The 18,732-nt window shown below is 68.0% G+C and overlaps 2 protein-coding genes across 3 annotated transcripts; one reads left to right on the top strand and one right to left on the bottom strand.

Annotated features, from left to right (window-relative positions):
• Positions 1-1,054: 1,054 nt before the first annotated feature.
• On the bottom strand, positions 1,055-10,065 carry PPP1R9B (protein phosphatase 1 regulatory subunit 9B). The gene is made up of 11 exons (XM_086766732.1): positions 9,949-10,065; positions 8,475-9,870; positions 5,272-5,404; positions 5,039-5,159; positions 4,752-4,856; positions 4,369-4,504; positions 4,051-4,203; positions 3,889-3,942; positions 3,010-3,239; positions 2,475-2,571; positions 1,055-1,246 (listed from the first exon to the last, which is right to left on the bottom strand). Exons 2-11 carry the CDS (start codon positions 9,780-9,782, stop codon positions 1,193-1,195), a joined length of 2,391 nt encoding a protein of 796 aa, XP_086622858.1. The 5' UTR covers positions 9,783-9,870; positions 9,949-10,065; the 3' UTR covers positions 1,055-1,192.
• Positions 10,066-11,432: 1,367 nt separating this feature from the next.
• SGCA (sarcoglycan alpha) lies at positions 11,433-15,557 on the top strand. 2 transcript variants are annotated; one of them, XM_086766713.1, is made up of 9 exons: positions 11,433-11,895; positions 12,315-12,467; positions 12,884-13,026; positions 13,129-13,201; positions 13,313-13,511; positions 13,625-13,787; positions 13,875-14,080; positions 14,224-14,250; positions 15,095-15,557. In XM_086766713.1, exons 1-9 carry the CDS (start codon positions 11,856-11,858, stop codon positions 15,276-15,278), a joined length of 1,188 nt encoding a protein of 395 aa, XP_086622839.1. In that variant the 5' UTR covers positions 11,433-11,855; the 3' UTR covers positions 15,279-15,557. The 2 variants fall into 2 exon arrangements, with proteins under 2 accessions (XP_086622839.1, XP_086622838.1); XM_086766712.1 differs by having other exon boundaries at positions 11,434-11,895; positions 12,881-13,026.
• Positions 15,558-18,732: the final 3,175 nt, after the last annotated feature.

Below are 18,732 nucleotides of genomic sequence, written 5' to 3' on the forward strand. Positions count from 1 at the left end.
CAGTCGGACCCCCCCCTCCCCGTCCCCGCTGCGTGCCCCCCTTCCTCCCCCTCCCAGTATAACCAGTGCTGGTTCCCAGTTGCCCCCACATCCAGTTACTGTCGGAGACTCGGTACTTTTGGGGAGGGGGGGGGTGCAAAATAGAAATGAAAACTAAAGGGGTTCGCCCCGGGTCGAGGGGCTGGGCCCCCCCGACCCGGCTGGGGGTGACCGGTGGGGGGGTGTCCCAGCCCCAGAGAAATACTGTGATTTGTTGGGGGGGGGGTATTTACAGTTGGGGGGGTGGGAGGAAGACCCCTCCATGTGTGTCCCCCCCCACCCAGGGAAGGCAAAAGCCCTGGGCTCGGGGAGGGCAGTGGTGGGTGCTGGGGGGGCACCCCCTGGCCGTGCCCCCACAGTGGGGTGCCAGGCAGCCCCCACATCCCTGGGGGGGGGGGGCGATGGGGCTGGTGCCCCCCCCCCCCCGTGCCCACTGCAGGGGTTGGCAAAGGCCGAGGGGGTCCCTCCCGCCCGGTGGTGGCACTGGTGGGGGATGAAGGGGGGGCACTGGGGGGGTCCCCCCTCCACGGCGAAGGGTCCGCGGTGTCCCGGGCACCGAAATCGAGGGGGGCACCTCGCTGCGAGCCGGGGTTGAGTCCATGGGGGGGGCAAAAGCAACCGTCCCCCCCCCGGTCAGTGCTCCAGGAAAGTCCCAAGAGGAGGAGCTGGGGTGGGGGGGCTTCCAGCATACCCCCCCCCCACTTTGCTCCCCAGTATGGCTCACATTTGGGGGGGGGGGGCGTTTCTACTTGCCCCCCCACAGCGTCCAACCAGGATGCCAGCTCTGTGTCTGGAGTGGGGGGGGGGTCACGTCGAGGGGAGGGCGCGTTTGGGGACAGGGGGAGGCCTGGGGGGTGGGGGTCGTGCCCCCCCCCAATCGGTCCATCACGTCACCACGAGACTCACACTGGACACAGACAAGAATGGGGGGGGTGTCTGCCCCCCCCCCCCGCCCCACGACGCACTCTGACCCCCCCCTCCGCTGTCTGTGCCCCCGGGGGGGGGAAGTGGGGGGCACCAGGAAGCCTTGGCGGGGGTCTCGCCTCCTCCCCGGTGGGGAAGGGCTGGGGAGGGTGTGTGGGGGGTACAGGGCTGGGGGGGGGGCAGGGAGAGGGGCCCCCCCACCCCGAAATCGCTGCGGTTTGAGGGTGGATTAAGTCGGGTTGGAATTTTTCAAAGTCTGCAGCTTGGCCTCCAGTTCGGAGATCTGAAAAACAGCAAAGGGGAGAGGTCTCAGCGGGGGGGGCCGGGGGCTCGGGGAGGGGGGGGGACACGGGGACAAGGTGGGGGACACGGGGACAGGGGTACGAACAGGTGGCGGGGGGGGACAGGATGAGGATACAGGGATGGAGACACTGGGATGCGGGAACTGGGATGGGGGGGGACTGGACAAGGGGGGGCAGGACATGGGGGTGCTGGGGTGGGGGGGGACACAGGGCTGGGGGGGGGACGGAGCGGGGGGGACAGCACGGGCAGGGGGCTGCAGGGCCGGTGTGGGGCTGGGGGCAAGGGACGGGGGGGCTGCAGGCAGGCGGTGGGCGAGTCTCTGCGGGACGTCAGGGGGACATTTTTGGGGGTGGCAGAGGAGGGTGTAAGGCGGGGCGCGTGGGTGCCAGGGACCCCCCCGCCCCCCACTGCCCGCCTGTGCCCTGGTGCCCCCCAGCCTGGTGGGTGCCGCCTCCCCCCACCCCCAACCCTGCTGCGACCCACGGCAGCGTCCCGGGCGCCGGGGGATCCCAGGGGATCCTGGGGGATCTGGTGACCCCACGGGGGATCCGGTGACCCCACGGGGGATCCGCTACGGCCCAGCGCAGCTCTGGCCCCACGCGCTGCGGGGGTCCGTGGAATCCAGCGGGATCTGTTCTGGGATCCAGCATGACCAGCATGGGATCCAGCTCCCAACAGAGGATCAAGGGGGATCCCGATCGACCGGGACCCGTGTCGGGATCCCGCGCCGGCAGCCTGCGATCCAGCACCCAGGAAGCTCCCTTTGGATCCGTTAGGGAATGTCAGACCCCGAAGCAGGATCCACCGCAACCCAAGCTCCCGGGACAGATCCTCCGCCATTTGGAGCGGGAGCCAGCGCCAGGAGCAGGACGGGGCGCACGCCAGCACCCCAGCAGATCCACCGCCATCCGGCGTGAGAGCACGATCCGGTGGGAGCCGGCGCCCAAAGCAGATCCGCCACCATCCGGCCTGGGATCCAGCGGCCGGAGCTCAGTCCGGAGGGGAGCCGACAGCCCCCGCGCAGCTCCGCGGCCACCCGGCGTGGGATCCGGCGCCCGAGCAGATCCGCTGCCGTCCATCCTGGGATCCGGCGGCGAGGCCGCGACGGCGGCGTGACGGGAGCGACGTGGCGGAGCGGGGCCAGGCGACGGCGGGGCCGAAGCCTGCAGGGCTCAGGGGCAGCCCGCGTCCCGGCGCCCGGTGCCCACCTTCTCCTGCAGCTTCTCCATCTCCTCCTTGTGCGCCAGCTCCGACTCCTCCAGCACCCGCCGCTGCGCCGTCTCCTTCTTCAGGAACTCGATCTCCCTGCGGGAACCAGCGCGTGGGTCACCCAGAACCGGGGAGACCCCAGGGAGGTGGGGCAGGTTGGGTGGGGACTCCGGGATTTGGGTGCTGGGGAGGGACCCTGCTCAGTGGGGATCTGCCAGGGGATGGTCCCTGTCCAGGAAGGTGTTGGTGACCAGGGATGGTTCCACATCAAGGAGAAGGTCCCTGCCCAAGGGATTGTCCCTGCCCAGGAACAAAGGGTGCCCGGGAAGGGTCACTGCCCCACGGGTGGGTCCATGCCCAGGGACGAGGGACACCCGGGAAGGAGTTGGTGCACCAGAGATGGGTTCGCACCGAGGGCACGGTCCACGCCCGGAGGATGGTGTGTGCCCAGGGACAAGGGATGCCCGGGAAGGGGTGGGTGCCCAGGGATGGGTCCGCGCCCTGAGGCGGACGGGTGCCCAGTGCTGCCCTCACTTTTGCTGGTACTCCTTGATGAGCCTCTTGGCCTTGCTGTACTTGCGCTCCAGGGTCTGGTACTGGGCCTGCGTCTCCTTGAGGTGCTCGTCCACGGCCTGGCAGAGGTTCTGCGCCTCCATCCAGTAGCCCTCCAGCTTCTCCATCCGCTCCTTGTTCTCCTCCACGCTCTGCTCCAGCTGGGCCTTCTCGGCCCGCCAGCGCGCCTTCTCCTGCTCCAGGCACTGCAGCTGCGGGGGAGAGGGGTCAGGGCGCGGCGCGGCACGGTGCGACGCAGACGGGGAGCTGGTGTGGCACGGCGTGGGATGGTATGACATGGCACGGCACAGCCAGGGAGCAGGCATGGCGTGGCACGGCGCAGTACGGCACAGTATGGCATGACACAGCGTGGAACGGTATGGCATGGCATGGCATAGCCAGGGAACAGGCAAGGCACGGCACGGTACAGCATGGTGTAGCCAGGGAACAGGCACAACTGGCACCGCATGGCACAACATGGCATGGCATGGCACAGCTAGCCAGGGAGCAGGCATGACATGGCACAGCACGGCATGGAATGGTATGGCATGGCATGGCGTAGCCAGGGAGCAGGCATGGCATGCCACAGCACAACATGGCATGGCATGTCACAGCTAGCCAGGGAGCAGACGTGACTGGCACTGGATGGTATGGCACAGCACGGCATAGCATGGCATGGCATAGCCAGGGAGCAGGCATGACATGGCACGGCACGGCATGGCATGGAACGGTATGGCATGGTATGGCATAGCCAGGGAACAGGCATGACATGGCATGGCACGACACGGTCTGGCACAGCACAGCATGACATGGCACAGCACGGCACGGCACGGCTTGGAACGGTATGGCAGCCCCGCTCACCTTCCTCTTCAGCTGCTGGATCTCGGCCTCGGTGACCGCGTGCTTGATCTGGAGCTGCGAGAGGAGCCGGGCATTCGCGCGGGCACGGGCACGGGCACGCCGCCACGCGCGGCCGCGCTCCCCTGGCACCTCCCCCTCGCCCCCCCCCCGTCCCCTCCTCACCTCCTTGAACTTGTGCACCAGCTTTTCGGGGTCCATCTCCACCGGGGAGAGCGCGTCCTCGTTCTCGGCCAGCTCGAACACCTCGATGGCCATCTCGCCGCTGGGGAACATGGGGCTCATCTCCTCCTCCTCGTCCGTGGCGTACTCGCCCGTCTGCGGAGGGGGGAGCGGAGCGGCGTCGGCGCGCGGTGGTCCCCAGCCTGGCCACCCACCCCCCCCCCACCCCATCCCGCTTGGGGAAACCGAGTCACCGGCGCCGTATTGGGGGTGGGGGGGACACCAGACGTGTCCCCTCCTGGGCGGGTGCTGTCCCCTCACCTCCTCGTCGTCCTCGGCGTACTGGGTGTAGCGCTGCTCCATCATCTCCCGCTGCCACCGCTCCTGCTCCAGCGTCTGCTGGATCAACTGGGCCACCTCGCTCTGCTCCCCCGGCTTCTCCCGCCCGATGAGGAACCTACGGGGACAGCGGGGTTCAGCTGGGGACGGGGGGGCTGCGGGGGCCCGGGCCGGTGGGACAGCTGGGGGACATCCCCCGCCTCTGGTGGGGGGGACGAATTTGAGGGGGATGGTGGGGGGCTGGGGGAACCCTGCGCTGATGTTGGTGGCGTTTTGGGGGGAGCTGGGGACAGGCTGTGGGGCAGGGCGCTGCAGGGGCCCGGCCCGGGCTGTGGGGGTCTCTTGCCCGTCCCCCCAAACCCTACCGGACGCGGCCCTTGGTGTTCCTGAGGACGGAGGCGGCGAAGCTCTGGGTCACTCCCACCAGGCTGGTGCCGTCCACCTCCACGATGAGGTCGTTCACCTGGATCCTGGGGACAAGGGCGCCATCACAGCGCCGCCACCCCTCGCCCACCCCTCCAGCGTCTCCCGCTCTGAGGAACATCTGGCACACATCTGCCTGCACCCACACCGGCTCCTCCATCACCACCCGGGCCGGCGGGCGGGCGGCGGCGGGGACCCGGGTGGGGGTTTCGGGCCGGGTGGCCCTTACCTGCCGTCCCGGTGGGCCGCCCCACCCTCCGTCACCGTCTTGACGAAGATGCCCAGCTTCTCCAGGCCCATGTCGGCCCCCGCGCCCATGCCGATGATGCTGATCCCCAGCCCTTCGGAGTCTGCGGAGACAGAGAGCCGTGTCCTGGCCACCCAACGCCGACGGAGTCACCTCCAATCCATCCCCAAGGTACCGTGGGGGCCCCAAGGGCGCGGGACGGGGCGAGGACCCACCTTTCTCCAGCTCCACAGGGAAGAGATCGAGCCGCTCGACCCTCTTCTCCAGCTCGTACTCGGCCGACGCGGCCATGGGGTCGACGTCTTCATTGCGGCGGTCGTAGTCTTCGTTGGAGTAAGTGCTGAAGACCTGCCGGGGCCGGGGGGGAGCCGCTCAGCGAGGCGACGGGACGGGGTGGGAGAACACCGCAGCCACCCGCCACCCCGGCACCGGCAGCACCCTTGGCCGAGGGGACATCTCGGGGCGAGAGGAGCCCCAGGGGGAGCACAAGGGGTGTTCCTGAGCCTACAAGACACCGGAGAATCCTCTGCAAGTCAGGCCACGGGGCGAGGGGGAGTTTGAGGAAGCACAGAGGGGTTGGGGGTGGCCCTGGGAGCAGAGACGGTGCCACGTCCTGCGCCCCACGGGTGGATGGGGGAGTGGGGGAGTGGATGGAGGAACGGGTGGGTGGGTGGAAGAATGGAAGGAAGGATAGATTAACGGGCAGAAGGACAAACAGATGACAGAAGGGTGAACGGATGGACAGAGGGATGAACGGATGGACAGAGAGGTGGAAGGATGGACGGGTGGATGGAGGGATGGATGGGTGGATGGATAGAAGGCTGGATGGATGGACAGAAAGATGGATGGATGGATGGATGGAAGAATGGAGGGATGGAAGGATGGATAGATGGATAGAAGGATGGATGGAGGGAGGGAGGGATGGAAGGATGGATGGACGGATGGATGGAAGGAGGGATGGAAGGATGGAGGGATGGATGGATAGAAGGATGGATGGAAGGATGGAGGGATGGAAGGATGGAGGGATGGAAGGATGGAGGGATGGAAGGATGGATGGATGGAAGGATGGAGGGATGGAAGGATGGAGGGATGGAAGGATGGATGGATAGAAGGATGGAGGGATGGAAGAATGGAGGGATGGAAGGACGGAGGGATGGAAGGATGGAGGGATGGAAGGATGGAGGGATGGAAGAACGGAGGGATGGAAGGATGGATGGATGGAAGGATGGAGGGATGGAAGGATGGAGGGATGGAAGAACGGAGGGATGGAAAGATGGATGGATGGAAGGATGGATGGATCGATAGAGGGATGGATGGAGTTGGGGATGGAAGGATGGACAGATAGGTGAACGGATGGGTGGATAGAAGGATGGATGGGTGGGGGGATGGAAGGATGGATGGAAGGACAGAGGGATGGATGGACAGACAGAGTGTGCAAGCTCCGGCTGCTCTCAGTCACGCAGGCTGGGCCGGGCAGAGCTGCCTTGTTCCCCACTCCTTCCCCAGGAAGGGGCTCCCCAGCTCTTAGCCCCCCCTCTCCCCAAGGCCCAAACCGCCCCACGGGAGCGGGGAAGGGCTCTCCGCTGGGGGCAGCCCTGCACCTCAGCCCCGCCCGGGCACCTCCGCGCCAGCCTGGGCCACCAAGGTGCGGTCCTCTAACCCGGTAAATCCCTGGGGACGCTGACCCCCGCCGTGGGGCCGCCCCGGACCCTCCCGCCTCGGCTCAGTGGGGGCTGGGGGGGCAACCGAGGTGCTCCTGGCCGAGGTTGGACGTGCCACCAGGACAGTGTCCCTGTCCCGGAGCTGGAGGGCGTGACGCGCCGTGTCCCCGCACCCAGCGCCCCTCTCCGGGTGGGGATGGGCCGGGTGGGCGCTGAGCCTGGCAGATGTCCCCGGAGGGGCCCCGGCCCCCCGCCGCCGCAGGGGCGGGTGGATTAGGGATAACCGCAGCGCTAAAGCCTCGTCGCCAAGGGTATTAGGGATGAGCGTCGGGGGCCACCTCACAAAGGCCGGTGCCACCCGCCCGGTGCCACCCAGGGGTGCTGGGGACGAGGAGGGCAGGGGACGCGTCTCCGTCCCGCTGTCCCACCGTCCCCGGGGGGGCTGCGGGCACCCGAGCCCACAGCCGTGGGCACACGTCCCGCTTCACCCTGCTGCGCCCCCCACCCCTGTCCCCGGCTCCCAGGGGTTCGGGATGTGCCGGGGCCCCGGAGCGAGTCCCGAGGGAGAAGCGGACGGAGCCGGCACGCGGCCAGGGAAGGGGCTGCTGGTGCGTGCCCCCACCCCTGGGGCTGGGAGGGGGTCCCCAGCGCTGCCCACCCTCACCCGCACAGCAGATTTGGGGGTCTCAGCATCACCCATGCACATGGAGGGGAGCTGGGGTGCTCGGACACCCGGGTCCTTTCCCCACCCGCGCGGGCGGGACCCCCGCCCTCACCCCGCGGTGGGACGGGGGTAAAAGCAAGAGGGGGAACGCAGCGCTGGAGGGGAACGGAGCCCCCCAAAAACCCCAGCTGCCCACCCATGGGTGGGGGGGGGGGCACCCTTCCCAGGGCCAGGCTGGCCGGTTCTCACGGGACCGAGACCCCTTCCCCGGCACGCAGCCGCCTGGCGCGCTGTCACCGCCGTCCCCTCCTGGGCCGCGGGGGTCCCTGTCCCCCCGTCCCAGGTGGGGCCACCCACCCGCTCTGACTCAGAGCCAGAATATAGGCCGGGGCTCTAAAAATAACCCAGCTCCGGCACAAAGCGACGGCTGCTCCCGCGGCCGGGGGGATTCGAGCAGGGGAGAACGCCCCGAAATAGCTGCTCGGCCCCTTCTCCCCCCTACCCCATCGCTCAGATGGGGACCCCAAAGCCAGCCGGGGTCCCCGCCGGGGAACCGGGGGGACGGGCGATGCTGCCGCCCACCCGGCCGTGCCACCGAGCCACTTCCCCTTCCTCCACTTCCCAAAAACGGTGCTGTGCGCTGGGCTGGGCCCATGGAGGGGGGCACATCCCCCCCCACGCCACCGCCCCATCCCTGGGGACCCCCAGTTTGGGAGGTGCCCTGGCACCCAGGGACCCTCAGGGACCCAGGGCAGGGGGTGTCGCACCCAGCACCCCCTGCCCGGATATTTTGGGCATCCCCACCCAATATTTGGGGGTGGGTCTTGGTCCATCGCGGGCATGGCGGCGGGTTGGCACTGGGTGCCAGCGGGTCCCTGTCACACCGGCCCCAGGGTGGCCCCCCCAGGCCATGCCAGGGCAGGGCCCTTCATTAGCCAGGCCAGGCTGCCCCTCACCCTTGGGTGCCCCTCACCCTGGGGTACCCCTCACCCTTGGGTGCCCCTCACGCTGGGGTGCCCCCTGCCCTGGGGTACCCCTCACCCTGGGGTAACCCCCCCGTCCCCAGTTACCCCGCACCCCCAGGCGCTCTCACCTGGATGGGGGCCGTGCTGAACTGGATCTTGCGGTTGGGGACGGGCTCCTCTTCCTCGGACAGCCCGGGAATCTCCACGCAACCCGACTCGGGCTCGTACAGCCCTTCGGCCTCCTCCTCCTCCTCCAGCCCGCTGCCCCCCGAGTCCTCCCCGAGCCCGCTGTAGGCACTTATGTCCACCAGGTCCGCCTCGGAGAAGTCCTCCTTCTTGCCTTCCTCGTAGGCATCGCCCTCCTCCGCCCGCTCGCCCTTGACGCCCTCCTCGCCTGCGGCCGGCCCCAAGCCCCCTTCCAACCGCGGGGCGGCGGGCGCCGGACCCTCGGTCCCCTTGGGCGGCTGGGGCGCGGGGGGCACCGGTTCACCCACCGCCGCCGTCGTCTCCTCCTCCTCCTCCTCCTCGGCCTCGCCGCTTTCCTCCACCTCCACCGGCTTGATCTTGCAGACCTCCTGCACCCGCGGGGCGGCCGGCTCCTTCTCCGCCGGCCGGCCGCTCTTCCCCGCCGCCTTCTCCTCCTCCGGTGGTTTGGCCCGTGCCGGGGCGGCGTGGCCATCGCCCGATCGTCCAGCCTCAGCGCTCGGCATGAAGACCCGAGGTCGCTTGCCCACCGCCTTGGCGTTGAGAGGTCCTCCCGCTCGCCCCGGCGCCTTGTGGAGGTTGTTGCGGAGGTCGGCCTTCTCGAAGACGGCGCTGAGCTGGCTGACGGTGGGTGAGACGGCTTCGGTGTCCAGCTTGTCCAAGGATTCGGTGCTGCCGTTGAACCTCACCACCACGTCCAGCTTACGGTCCTGGAAACCGGCGCGTTCCTTACGTAGCAGGAGCTTGGTGGTGGTGGCCTTCTCCTGAGGGCTCCTCTCGAAGATCTTGCGGGTCTCCTGCAGCTTGGAGAAGGGCTTGTCGGGTTTGGAGTCGAAGCGGCTGACCCTCTCCGAAACGCTGGTGCCCAGTTTGAGGTGGTGGCCCTGGTCCACGCTATCGCTGAGGCTGCCGGCCCGGGGCAAGGAGAGACGGACCGGCTTCTCCTTGGCCTTGGCCAGGTCGCAGGCGCCCTCGGGGCCGGGCGCCGTCCCCATCTGCAGGAACATGTTCTTGATCCGATGGACGTTGGAGCCATACTTCTTACCCCGGCTTTTCTTGCCGTCTTCGCCGTCGGCCTCCTTTGTGGGCGCCAGGGCCTGGATGGTGGCCTCGTAGGCGTTACGGTGAGGGGAAGCGCTCCGCAGACCCCCGCCGCCTGTCGCCCCGCCACCGGAGGGAGACCCCCCGCCGGCAGCGGCGGCCGCCCCGCCGCCTGCCTCCGTCCTCAGCATGCCGACGGCGGGCCGCCACGCCGCATCGCCCGCCGCCGCCGCTACCGCAGCCGCCGCCGCCGCCGCTTCCACCGGTCACGCCGCGGCCCTACAGCGGCATGGGGAGGGGGGATGCCGCCCTGGGGAGGGGGCGGTGGTGGCGGGGGGGGGGCGGCAGCTGGCCCACCTGCGCCGGCCCGCGAGGGGCTGCGGGGCTCGGTCAGGCCATGGCCATCGCTGCGGGCCCCCTGCGCCCCGGCCCTTCTTCCTTCCTCCCTCCTCCTCCTCTTCCCCTTTCTCTCTGGCTGGTGATGGAGCCGCCGCTGCCTGCGATCTGCCCGCCCCGCTGCCCGCAGAGGCCTCTGGGTCTTAGCGGCGCGCTCGCTCTTCCTCTTCCTCGCCGCCCTGCTTCGGCCTCACCGCCGCCGCCACCGCCTCGGCCTGCCCGTGGGGACCCCCCGAAACACCCCCCCCACCACACGCACACCCCCTCTCTCCTGGGGGTCCCCTCCCCGCGGCGCAGCCCCCCGCCAGCATCCGTGCCGTGCCGCCCGCGTCGCACGGCTCGTCCGGCGTCGTCACCCCCTCCAGCTCCCTCCCCGTGTCCCCCCCCCCCAGTTTTGTCCCCACGTCCCCCCCAGCTCTGTCCCCACGTCCCCCCAGCTCTGTGTCCCCCCACGCCTGACTGCTTCTGCCCCTGTCCCCCCCCACCTCCCAGTTTTGTCCCCACGTCCACTCGCTCCCGTCCCTCTGCCCCCCAATTTTGTACCCGCGTCCCCCGGACCTGCCCCCACGCCCCCCCCACGCTGTCCCCATGTTTTGTGCCCGTGTCCCCATCCCATCCCCATAGCGCCGTGATTTTGTACCCGTCCCCCCATCCCGTCCCTGCATCCCCCTATCCTGTCCCCATATCCCCCCCCCAAATTTGTACCCACGCACCCCCCGTCTCACCCCCACACCCCCCTGAGTGTGTACCCACCTCGCCCCACCCTGTCCCTGCCCCCCTCCCCGCTCTGTCCCCACGTCCCCCTCCTCCTCTCCCTGTCCCCCCTCGTTTTTTCCCCGTGTCCCCCTGCTCCCACCCCCTGGGCCCCCCACACCCCCCTACCCAAACCCCCCCATCTCGAGGTGTCCCCTCAGGGCCCCTCTTTACTTCTTGTCCCCATAAATCCATCCCTGGGGTGCAGCACGTGTCCCCCCCCGTGCCTCCACCCGGGGCCTGGCAGGAGGGGAAACTGAGGCAGGGGGACCCCAGCGGGGGGGTCCGAGGTGCTGTACCCTTCCTCCCTGTACCCACCGGGTGATTTTGGGGGGGTTATTCGGGGGTTTGCTGTCCCCTCACCAGGCACTAAGGGAGGGGGCAGAGCTGACAGCCTGGGGCAGTTCTGGGGGTCCCCGATGCAGGGGGAGCAGCCCAAGGGGTCTGGGACAGGGTGGGGGGGCACCCCTGCTGCCCCCAGAGCAGGCAGCACGCGGGCACCAGGACCCTGCAGATGCCCCGGTCGCTCAGCGCAGCATCCCGGCCCTTTGTGCGTGACGCGGCGTGACGAGGCGTGACGTGATGTGACGCGGCGCGACAGCTCCCCCCCCCGCTTCCCCTTCCGCAGCCGCCATCCCCCCCTCCTCGAGCCCCACAGCAGGGCCTGGTCCCCCGCCACGGCCAGCCCTCCCCTCCATCCCCACCTCGTGCGCGCACACGCGGGTGCACACGCGTGTTCCCCGCCTCGGTGCCGCACGAGGGCACACGCGTGTGCAGGGCATGTCGGTTGCAAGGGGTCAGCTGTCCCCGAGCGTCCCGCTGTGCCCGTTTGTGGCCCTGTGTGCCCCCCACAGCCATCCCACCACCCACGAGTGGGGGCCCCAGGACGAGCCCACGCTGGGGACACCCCCAAAAGTCACGGGAGCCCCTCGCCGGCCCCGCTCCTCCCCGCGTGCCGCAGGGGCGCGGTGCCACGGGGCCTTGCTGGCAGGAGGCGGCCGTGGCGGGGGTGTCCCCTCCGTGGGACCCCCCCGACGGGCCCCCCCAGGGCGGGCCAGCCCCGCTGCCTCCGTCAATCAGCGCTGGCCCCGATCCCGGTCGGGGCGCTGGCGAAGATGGAGGCCCCCGCGCTGCTGCGGGCCTGGGTGCTGGCAGGCGAGTGGCGGCCCCGTCACCCCTGGGTGGAGGGGGGGGGGGACACATGGCCGGGTGCCCCCAGAGGGGACGGGATGGGGGGGACCCCCAGAGTGAGGTGGGGATGGGGGGTGGTGGTGGGAGAGGACGGGGGGGACGGGAGCGCGACGTGACAGAGCTAAATAAAGCCGTCCCGTCCCGGTGCCAGCCGGGTTTGGGACGGGGGGGGACGGAGTGGGACCAGGGCGAGGGACGCTGCCGTCCCCATCCCCGTCCCTAAATACAGCCCACCCTGCCGCCCTGGGACGGGGGGGACGTGTTTCTGCCCAAGCTGCGTGTCCCGGGGGGTGGTCTGCGGGTGCCCGAGGGTCTCTGGGGAAACTGAGGCAGGGAGGAGCCGCCTTCCCCAGCGCCGGCTCCAGCCCCGCTCCTGGCCGCAGCCGTGGCGCTGGGGGGGTCCCGGGCCGCCCTCCCCGACCACCGCGTCCTCCCTGACCACCGCGTCTCCACCGAGACCGCAGCCGTCTTCGTCCACGCGCTGGAGCGGGAGCCCTTCCAGGAGGCCTTCCTCGCCGGGCGCGAGGATGACGGCGGTGAGGGCCAGGCTGAGGGGAGCGGGGGCGAGGTGGGGGGGGGGTCCTGCCGTGCCTGGGCTGGGACGGAGGGCTGGGAGGGGTAATGGGGGGCACTGGTTAACACCTGCTCTGCACCAGGCATGACCCCAGCTAGGCCACCCCTCTGTCCCCCACCCACCCCTCCAGGGACCCCCGCGCACCCACCCCCTCACGCTGTTCAACTCCCCCGCGCCTCTTCGTCCCTGTGGGGGTCACCTCCATTTGGGGTCAAAAAGGGGAGCGGGACCCCCGTCCCAGGGGTGTGGGGACCAGTGACGTTTCCTTGGTGGGACCAGTTGGATAGGGAAGGGGCTCACAGGGCGAGGGTCTGCCAGTGGTGTCCCCACACCTGCCCCCAAACCCCCACCCCCCCCGCGTGTCCCGGCGCCCAGCAGCCGCCCCCATCACCTTCCGAGCCCACCTGCGGGACCACCCGGACCTGCCACGGTGGCTGCGGTTCATCCAGCGCGACCCCCGCCAGCCCGCCTACCTCTACGGCTGCCCCACGGCCGCCGAGGTGGGCACCCACGCCATCCAGGTAGGTGCCCACCCCCACCGTCCCGTGCCGTGGGGTGACACGGGGAGGAATGGGGGGGGAAGGGGGGCTGGCATCTTCTGGGGGTCTCCGCTTGGCTCGTAGGTGCTGGCGTACAACCGGCGCAGCTACGAGACGGTGGCACAGCGCCTGGTCGTCACCGTCGTCCCCGCTCCAGGTAAGGGACGCGTACCCCCAAAACGCAGCCGGCTGTCCCGGAACACCCCCCCCCACATCCCTCCGGGATGGACGTGGGGGTGTCCCCACGGGTGCCACGTGTCCCCCGCAGACGGGGAGCCGCCGTACCAGGGCGAGTTCTTGGTGGGCAACCGGGACGTGGAGGAGCTGCTGCCGGAGGCGGCGCGGGAGACGTTCCTGCAGGCCGCGGCGGGGGTCTGGGAGCGGGACGACCTCCGCGTCCTCAACGTCACCTCAGCTCTGGACCGCGGCGGCCGCGTCCCGCTGCCCATCGAGGGGCGCAAGGAGGGGTACGGGCAGGCCCGAGGGGTCCCCCCAGCCTCTGGTGTGGGGTGGTTTGGTTTGGTTTTTGGGTTTTTTTGGGGGGTGGTGACATCCAGCTGGTGCCCCCCGCCCCCATCAGGGTGTACGTGAAGGTGGGGTCCCGCGGCGCCTTCTCGCCCTGCCTGGCGTCGGCCGCCTCGCCGCAGAGCCGCTTCCGCTGCGCCCTGGGCCAGCAGCCCCTCGCCTCCTGCTACGACACCTTCGCCCCCCGGTTCGCCGTCCGCTGGTGCAACCTCACGCTGGTGAGACCCCCGTCCTCCACCCCCTGCGCCAACCCCCCCCCGAGGACCCCCCCCCCTACCCCCCCATAAACCATCACCCTATTGCAGCTTCAGGTCTGGCCCAGCCCCACGGCGCCGGGGCCGACGGGGGGTCCCGGGGTGCTGGAGGATGGGGGCAGTTTTCAGCCCCCCACCGAAGCCCCCGAGCTGGACCTGCTGCCCGGGTACCTGGTGACGCTGCTGGTGCCGCTGGCGGTGGCCGTGCTGCTCTGCCTGCTCCTGGGCTACCTCATGTGCTGCCGCAGGGAGGGCGTGTGAGTCGGGGGTCCCCCGCCCCGGGGTGGGTGCCCCTTCCCCGGCCGTGGTGGCCCCGGGACAGCCTGGGGGTGGTGGGACCCCTTCTCACCATCGTTATCTTTTTTTTTTTTTTTTTTCCCTTTTTCCCTCTGTTTCGTAGCCAAAAACGGGACCTGGAGACGTCCGAGTAAGTCCTTGCGCCCGGGCTGAGCCCTGCGGGTGCTGGCGGGCTGCTTTTTTTTTTGGGGGGGGGGTGCAGGGGTCATGGCCCAGTGTGGGGACGGCCGGCGGGGTGGGGGACGGGGAGCAGTCCGCTGTCGGGGGGCTGGTGTGGGGCTGATGGAGCCTACAGGTCTCCCCACTCCCAAAGGGCCCCCCCCAGCCCCCTCCTCCTCCCCCCACACCTCGGCGCCCCCCAGTAACCCCCCACAGACACAGGCTGGAGCGCAAGAGGTGTTTTACTTCTCCAACGGCCCCCCAATGGGGGCAGACAACAAGGATGAGGGGGCAGACCCCAATGAGGGGGCGTAGACCCCCAATGATGGGTGACAGACCCCAGTGAGGAGGTGCAGACCCCAATGAGGAGGAGCAGACCCCCAAAAATGGGGGCTCAGACTCCAAATTATGGGTAGGCAGACCCCAAGGATGGGGAGCAGACCTCAATGAGGGGGAGCAGACCCCAGTGAGGGGGAGCAGACCCCAGTGATGGGGTGCAGACCCCAGTGAGGGGGGTGCAGACTCCCAGTGGTGGGGAACAGACCCCAATGATGGGGTGTAGACCCCAAGCATGGAGGGGAGACCCCCAAGAATGGGGGTTCAGACCCCCAATTACGGGTAGGCAGACCCCAATGATGGGGGTGCAGACCCCAGTGAGGGGGATCCAGACTCCCAATGGTGGGGAGCAAACCCCAATGACGGGGTGTAGACCACCATGATGGGTCTCAGACCCCAACGATGGGTTGCAGCCCCCCATGATGGGTCGCAGACCCCAACGACGGGTTGCAGACCCCAGTTGCCCTTTCCCCCCCCAGCATCCAGCTGTTCCACCACACCACCATCCACGGCGACACGCAGGAGCTGAGGCGCATGGCCGGCAGCCGGGACGTCCCGAGACCCCTTTCCACCCTCCCCATGTTCAACGTCCGCACGGGTCAACGCGTCGACCCCCTCCCCGCTCCCTCGGACGGTGCCCGCGCCCCCCTCCTCCCACAGTGAGCTGGGGGGGGGGACACACTCTGGGTACCCAAAGTGACAACGGGGTGATGCTGGTAGGGGGGGACAATTGCGGGGGTCGTGATGCTTTTGGGGGGCACTTCGCAGGGGACAAAGCCCACTCTGCCTGCCGCCTGGAGTATTTGGGGGGGGGGGCTACCAATATTTGGGGAGGGGGCTGTCAGCATCAGCGGGACAACAGAGGACACCTGCATCCTATTCCCTTCCCCTCATCTGTCCCACCTGGCTTGGTGGAGCCCTTCAATAAAAGCTGGGGGAGCATCCCCTCTCCTGTTTTTTGGGGGGGATAAGCTGTTTTCTTCTCATTTTCCAGGTAATGCGGGTGGCCCGGTCGCTGTCACCTCTCCTGGGGGGTGACCCCCATTGAGGAAGGGGGTCGCGGGGTGGGTTTTGACCGATCAAGCGACCGTTTAGCCGTGAGATGCGGCTTTGCTGCTTTATTTTTGGGCTCCCGGCCAGCGTCCCAGCCTGGTTATGGTGGTCTTGCGGGGGGGTTGGGGTGCAAACAGTGCATTGAGTTTGCCGGTTCTCTGCCCCCAAAGTCGGATGAGAGCTGGGCGTTGGGGAGATGTTGAGGGATGTGAGGCTGGGGTCCCACTGCGGGGGGGGGGGGTTCCTGGAGCATCCCTTCTGCTGGGGGGGTCCCCACTCCCCTCTGCTCCCTCTTCAGCTGCTTCGCTCCACCTGGGTGCCACCCGCTCCCACCCTGCTGCATCGATGCCCCCCCCCCCCCCAAAGTTGGATGAGATCTGGGAGTGGGGGGGGGTGCTGAGGGGTGTGAGGCTGGGGTCCTCCTGTGGAGGCGGGTGGCGGGGGGGGCATCCCTTCTGCTGGTGAGGGGGGGGGTCCCGCTTCTCTCTACCCCCTCTTCAGCCGCTTCGCTCCACCTGGGTGCCACCCGCGCCCACGCCGCTCCATCGATGCCCCCCCCAAAAAAAAAAATCCCAGCTCTGCGGAGGGAAAGGGGCACAGGGAGAGCGGGGGGGGGGGAACGGGGACCCCCGGTGACACCCCAGCGTCCCCCCACTCACCTGGCTGCTGGTGTCCGGCAGGATCTCGCCCGGACCCTCCGGCCGCTCGCCCCCTCCGCCGCTCGGCACCCCCGAAACCCCTCCCCGGCCCCTCGCCTGCCCATAAAGGCTCCCTTTCACGGCGAGCCCCCCTCCCCGCGTGGGGCAGGCGCCAGGGTGGGGGTTAGGAAAACGGGGGGGGGGGTGAGGGGGGGGGGAGGGCAGGAGGAACAAGGGGAGCCATTGACGGGCTGGGGCGGCCGGGAGAAAGGCGCCATTGAGGCCTCGTCCCCCCCGCCCGCGCGGCCCCCCCCCCCCCCCCCCCGGAGCCGTCGGGGGTCTCTCTTGCGCCCACCCCGGGGGTGAGGGTGGCACGCGGCGGGCGTCGTCCGTCCCGGCGCCACGCGTGGGTGCTGCTTTTGCACGAGTGGGTGTTCGCGGGCACTTGGGGGGCGCACGGTGGGGGTGCGGGGGTGGGGGGCTGGCAGGGTGGCACCCGCGCACGGTGGCACCGCTCTCGCGGGGCGAGCACAACCCCCCTGCCCCAATTTGGGTGCATCTCGCTGTGCCCTCCTCCCCCAGCTCTTCTTTTTGAGGGGGGCACCCCCGGCCCCCCTTGCTGCCCCCCACACGCCTCCCATTTCTCCCCCTTTTTGGGGAGGGGGACGCACAGCAGCGTCCCCTTCACAGTGGGCGCACAGCAGCTCTGCCCTCCCCCTGCCCAAACCCAGCCCCATCCCCCTTGCCGGGGGGGGTCCCCCCCTTCCTTCCTCTCCCCCCAACCCATGGCCGCGGGGGGCTGAGAGAGGAGGAGGAGGCGGGGGGGGGGGGTGGTGGGGGCCGCATTGGGGTGGAGGCCGGACGGGACGGGAGCGCAGAAGGCGGACGGGAGCAGAAGGGGAGCAACCGGGACGAGAGCGGGACCGGGGACGAGGGGCTCCCGACACCCCCCACCCACCTTCCCCCACCCAGGACCCCCACCCCGACCCTCGAGCAGGACCCCCACCCCGACCCTCGAGCGCGCCAGCCGCCGGCGAAGAGCACCCCAGGTTTGTTGGATCATTTCACATGCTTTATTTCAGCAGTCAGAAAAAAAAAAATAATAATTAAAAAAAAAAAACAAAACAATTTCAAAAAATTATTATTATTATACATATACAAACTAGGTACAGACTCCGGGAGAGCCCGGAGCATCCGCCGGGAGATGGGCCGGCAAACGGGGTGGGTTCGTGGCCGCTCCGTGCCCAGGGAGGGATGCGGGGATGGATGGATGGAGGGATGGATGGATGGATGGAGAAAAAGCTGCAGGAAGATGAGAGCGGAGCTGAGGATCCACTTGCGTAACCTGGAAAGCGGGGTTGTCTCCTTTTTCCCTTCCGAGGTTTTTAATTTTGTTTTTTTTCGGCTCTACCTTGCGTTTGCTCCGGGATTTGCTTGCGGGATGGGAGGGAGGGGGTTAAATAGCACCTTTAGAAAATTCACAAGTTGAGTTGGGCAGCAAAGAAAGGGAGAAAAAAAAAAAAAAAAAAGAAGAGGAAATTAAAATAAATCCAGCTGAGTCGCATCTGTGGAGGCTGTAGCACCAGGCGGTCCCGGGCTCGGGTGTTGCAGGACCGAAATAAAAGATAATTAAAAAAAAAACAACTCCCCGGGATAAAAATCCTGGGGGTAAGAAACCTCAGCGACTCCTGAGGGACCTTGAACGGAGGAAAATAAAAAATAAAGGATCAATAGAGCAACAAAACAGAGAGGGAGGGGAAAGACAGTGGAGAAAAATTAGCACCTTTGCTCTGAACCTGGCAGGAAAGTCCCGGCATGGCTGAAAAACCCCCAACGAACCTAAAACTACTTGAAAATGAAAGAAAAAAAAAAAATCATAACCCCCAAATGAAAAACCCCCCAAGCACAGCGGTGAGGTAGCCTCCAGAAAAGGAGAGGATGCAGCGAGGGGTCGGGTCTGCGCGGCGCCGGGGGCAGCGGCTGCTCCCCTGGTGTGCTGGGGATGAGTGGGTTTTGCTGCCTGAATAAAAATAAAACGAGAGAAAAAAAAAATAAAAAAAATAAAAACCAAAAACAAGGAGGGGAAGGGGGAGAGAGAGAGAGAGAGGAGAAAACAACAATAAAAAGCAGATTATAACCACGAGTTAAACATCTTCCCTGCAGCCAAAAATCAATGTACGGGTGGGATGCAAGCAGCGCAGCGGGGCGGGGGGGCGGGCGGGGGGCTCAGCCGGTCCCGGGCGGGGGGCTCGGTGCGGCGGCGGTTTCGGTGAGCTGAGCCGCGCCGTCTTCGGGGCTGAGGAGGAGGAGAGGAGGGCAAGCAAGCGAACCCACTTCCTGGTGATTTGGTTTGAAAAGTCATTTATTATTATTTTTTTTTTGGGTTTTTTTGGTTTAATGCTTTTTTTAGGGGGTTTTTAGTTGGG

The sequence above is a fragment of the Chlamydotis macqueenii genome, chromosome 25, assembly GCF_036417535.1.
Source record: "Chlamydotis macqueenii isolate bChlMac1 chromosome 25, bChlMac1.mat, whole genome shotgun sequence".
Classification (NCBI taxonomy): Eukaryota; Metazoa; Chordata; class Aves; order Otidiformes; family Otididae; genus Chlamydotis; species Chlamydotis macqueenii.

What these genes read in the sequence shown, in the direction of transcription:
- PPP1R9B (XM_086766732.1), bottom strand. Translation starts at nt 9,782, where the DNA reads ATGCTGAGGACGGAGGCAGGCGGCGGGGCGGCCGCCGCTGCCGGCGGG. An exon ending in TCCAGCAGCTGAAGAGGAAG is followed by an intron (nt 3,240 to 3,888) that starts GTGAGCGGGGCT and finishes TCTCCCCCGCAG; the next exon opens with CTGCAGTGCCTGGAGCAGGA. An exon ending in TGGAGAAGCTGCAGGAGAAG is followed by an intron (nt 1,247 to 2,474) that starts GTGGGCACCGGG and finishes GCTGTTTTTCAG; the next exon opens with ATCTCCGAACTGGAGGCCAA.
- SGCA (XM_086766712.1), top strand. Translation starts at nt 11,856, where the DNA reads ATGGAGGCCCCCGCGCTGCTGCGGGCCTGGGTGCTGGCAG. An exon ending in ATCGAGGGGCGCAAGGAGGG is followed by an intron (nt 13,512 to 13,624) that starts GTACGGGCAGGC and finishes CGCCCCCATCAG; the next exon opens with GGTGTACGTGAAGGTGGGGT. An exon ending in CGGGACCTGGAGACGTCCGA is followed by an intron (nt 14,251 to 15,094) that starts GTAAGTCCTTGC and finishes TTCCCCCCCCAG; the next exon opens with CATCCAGCTGTTCCACCACA.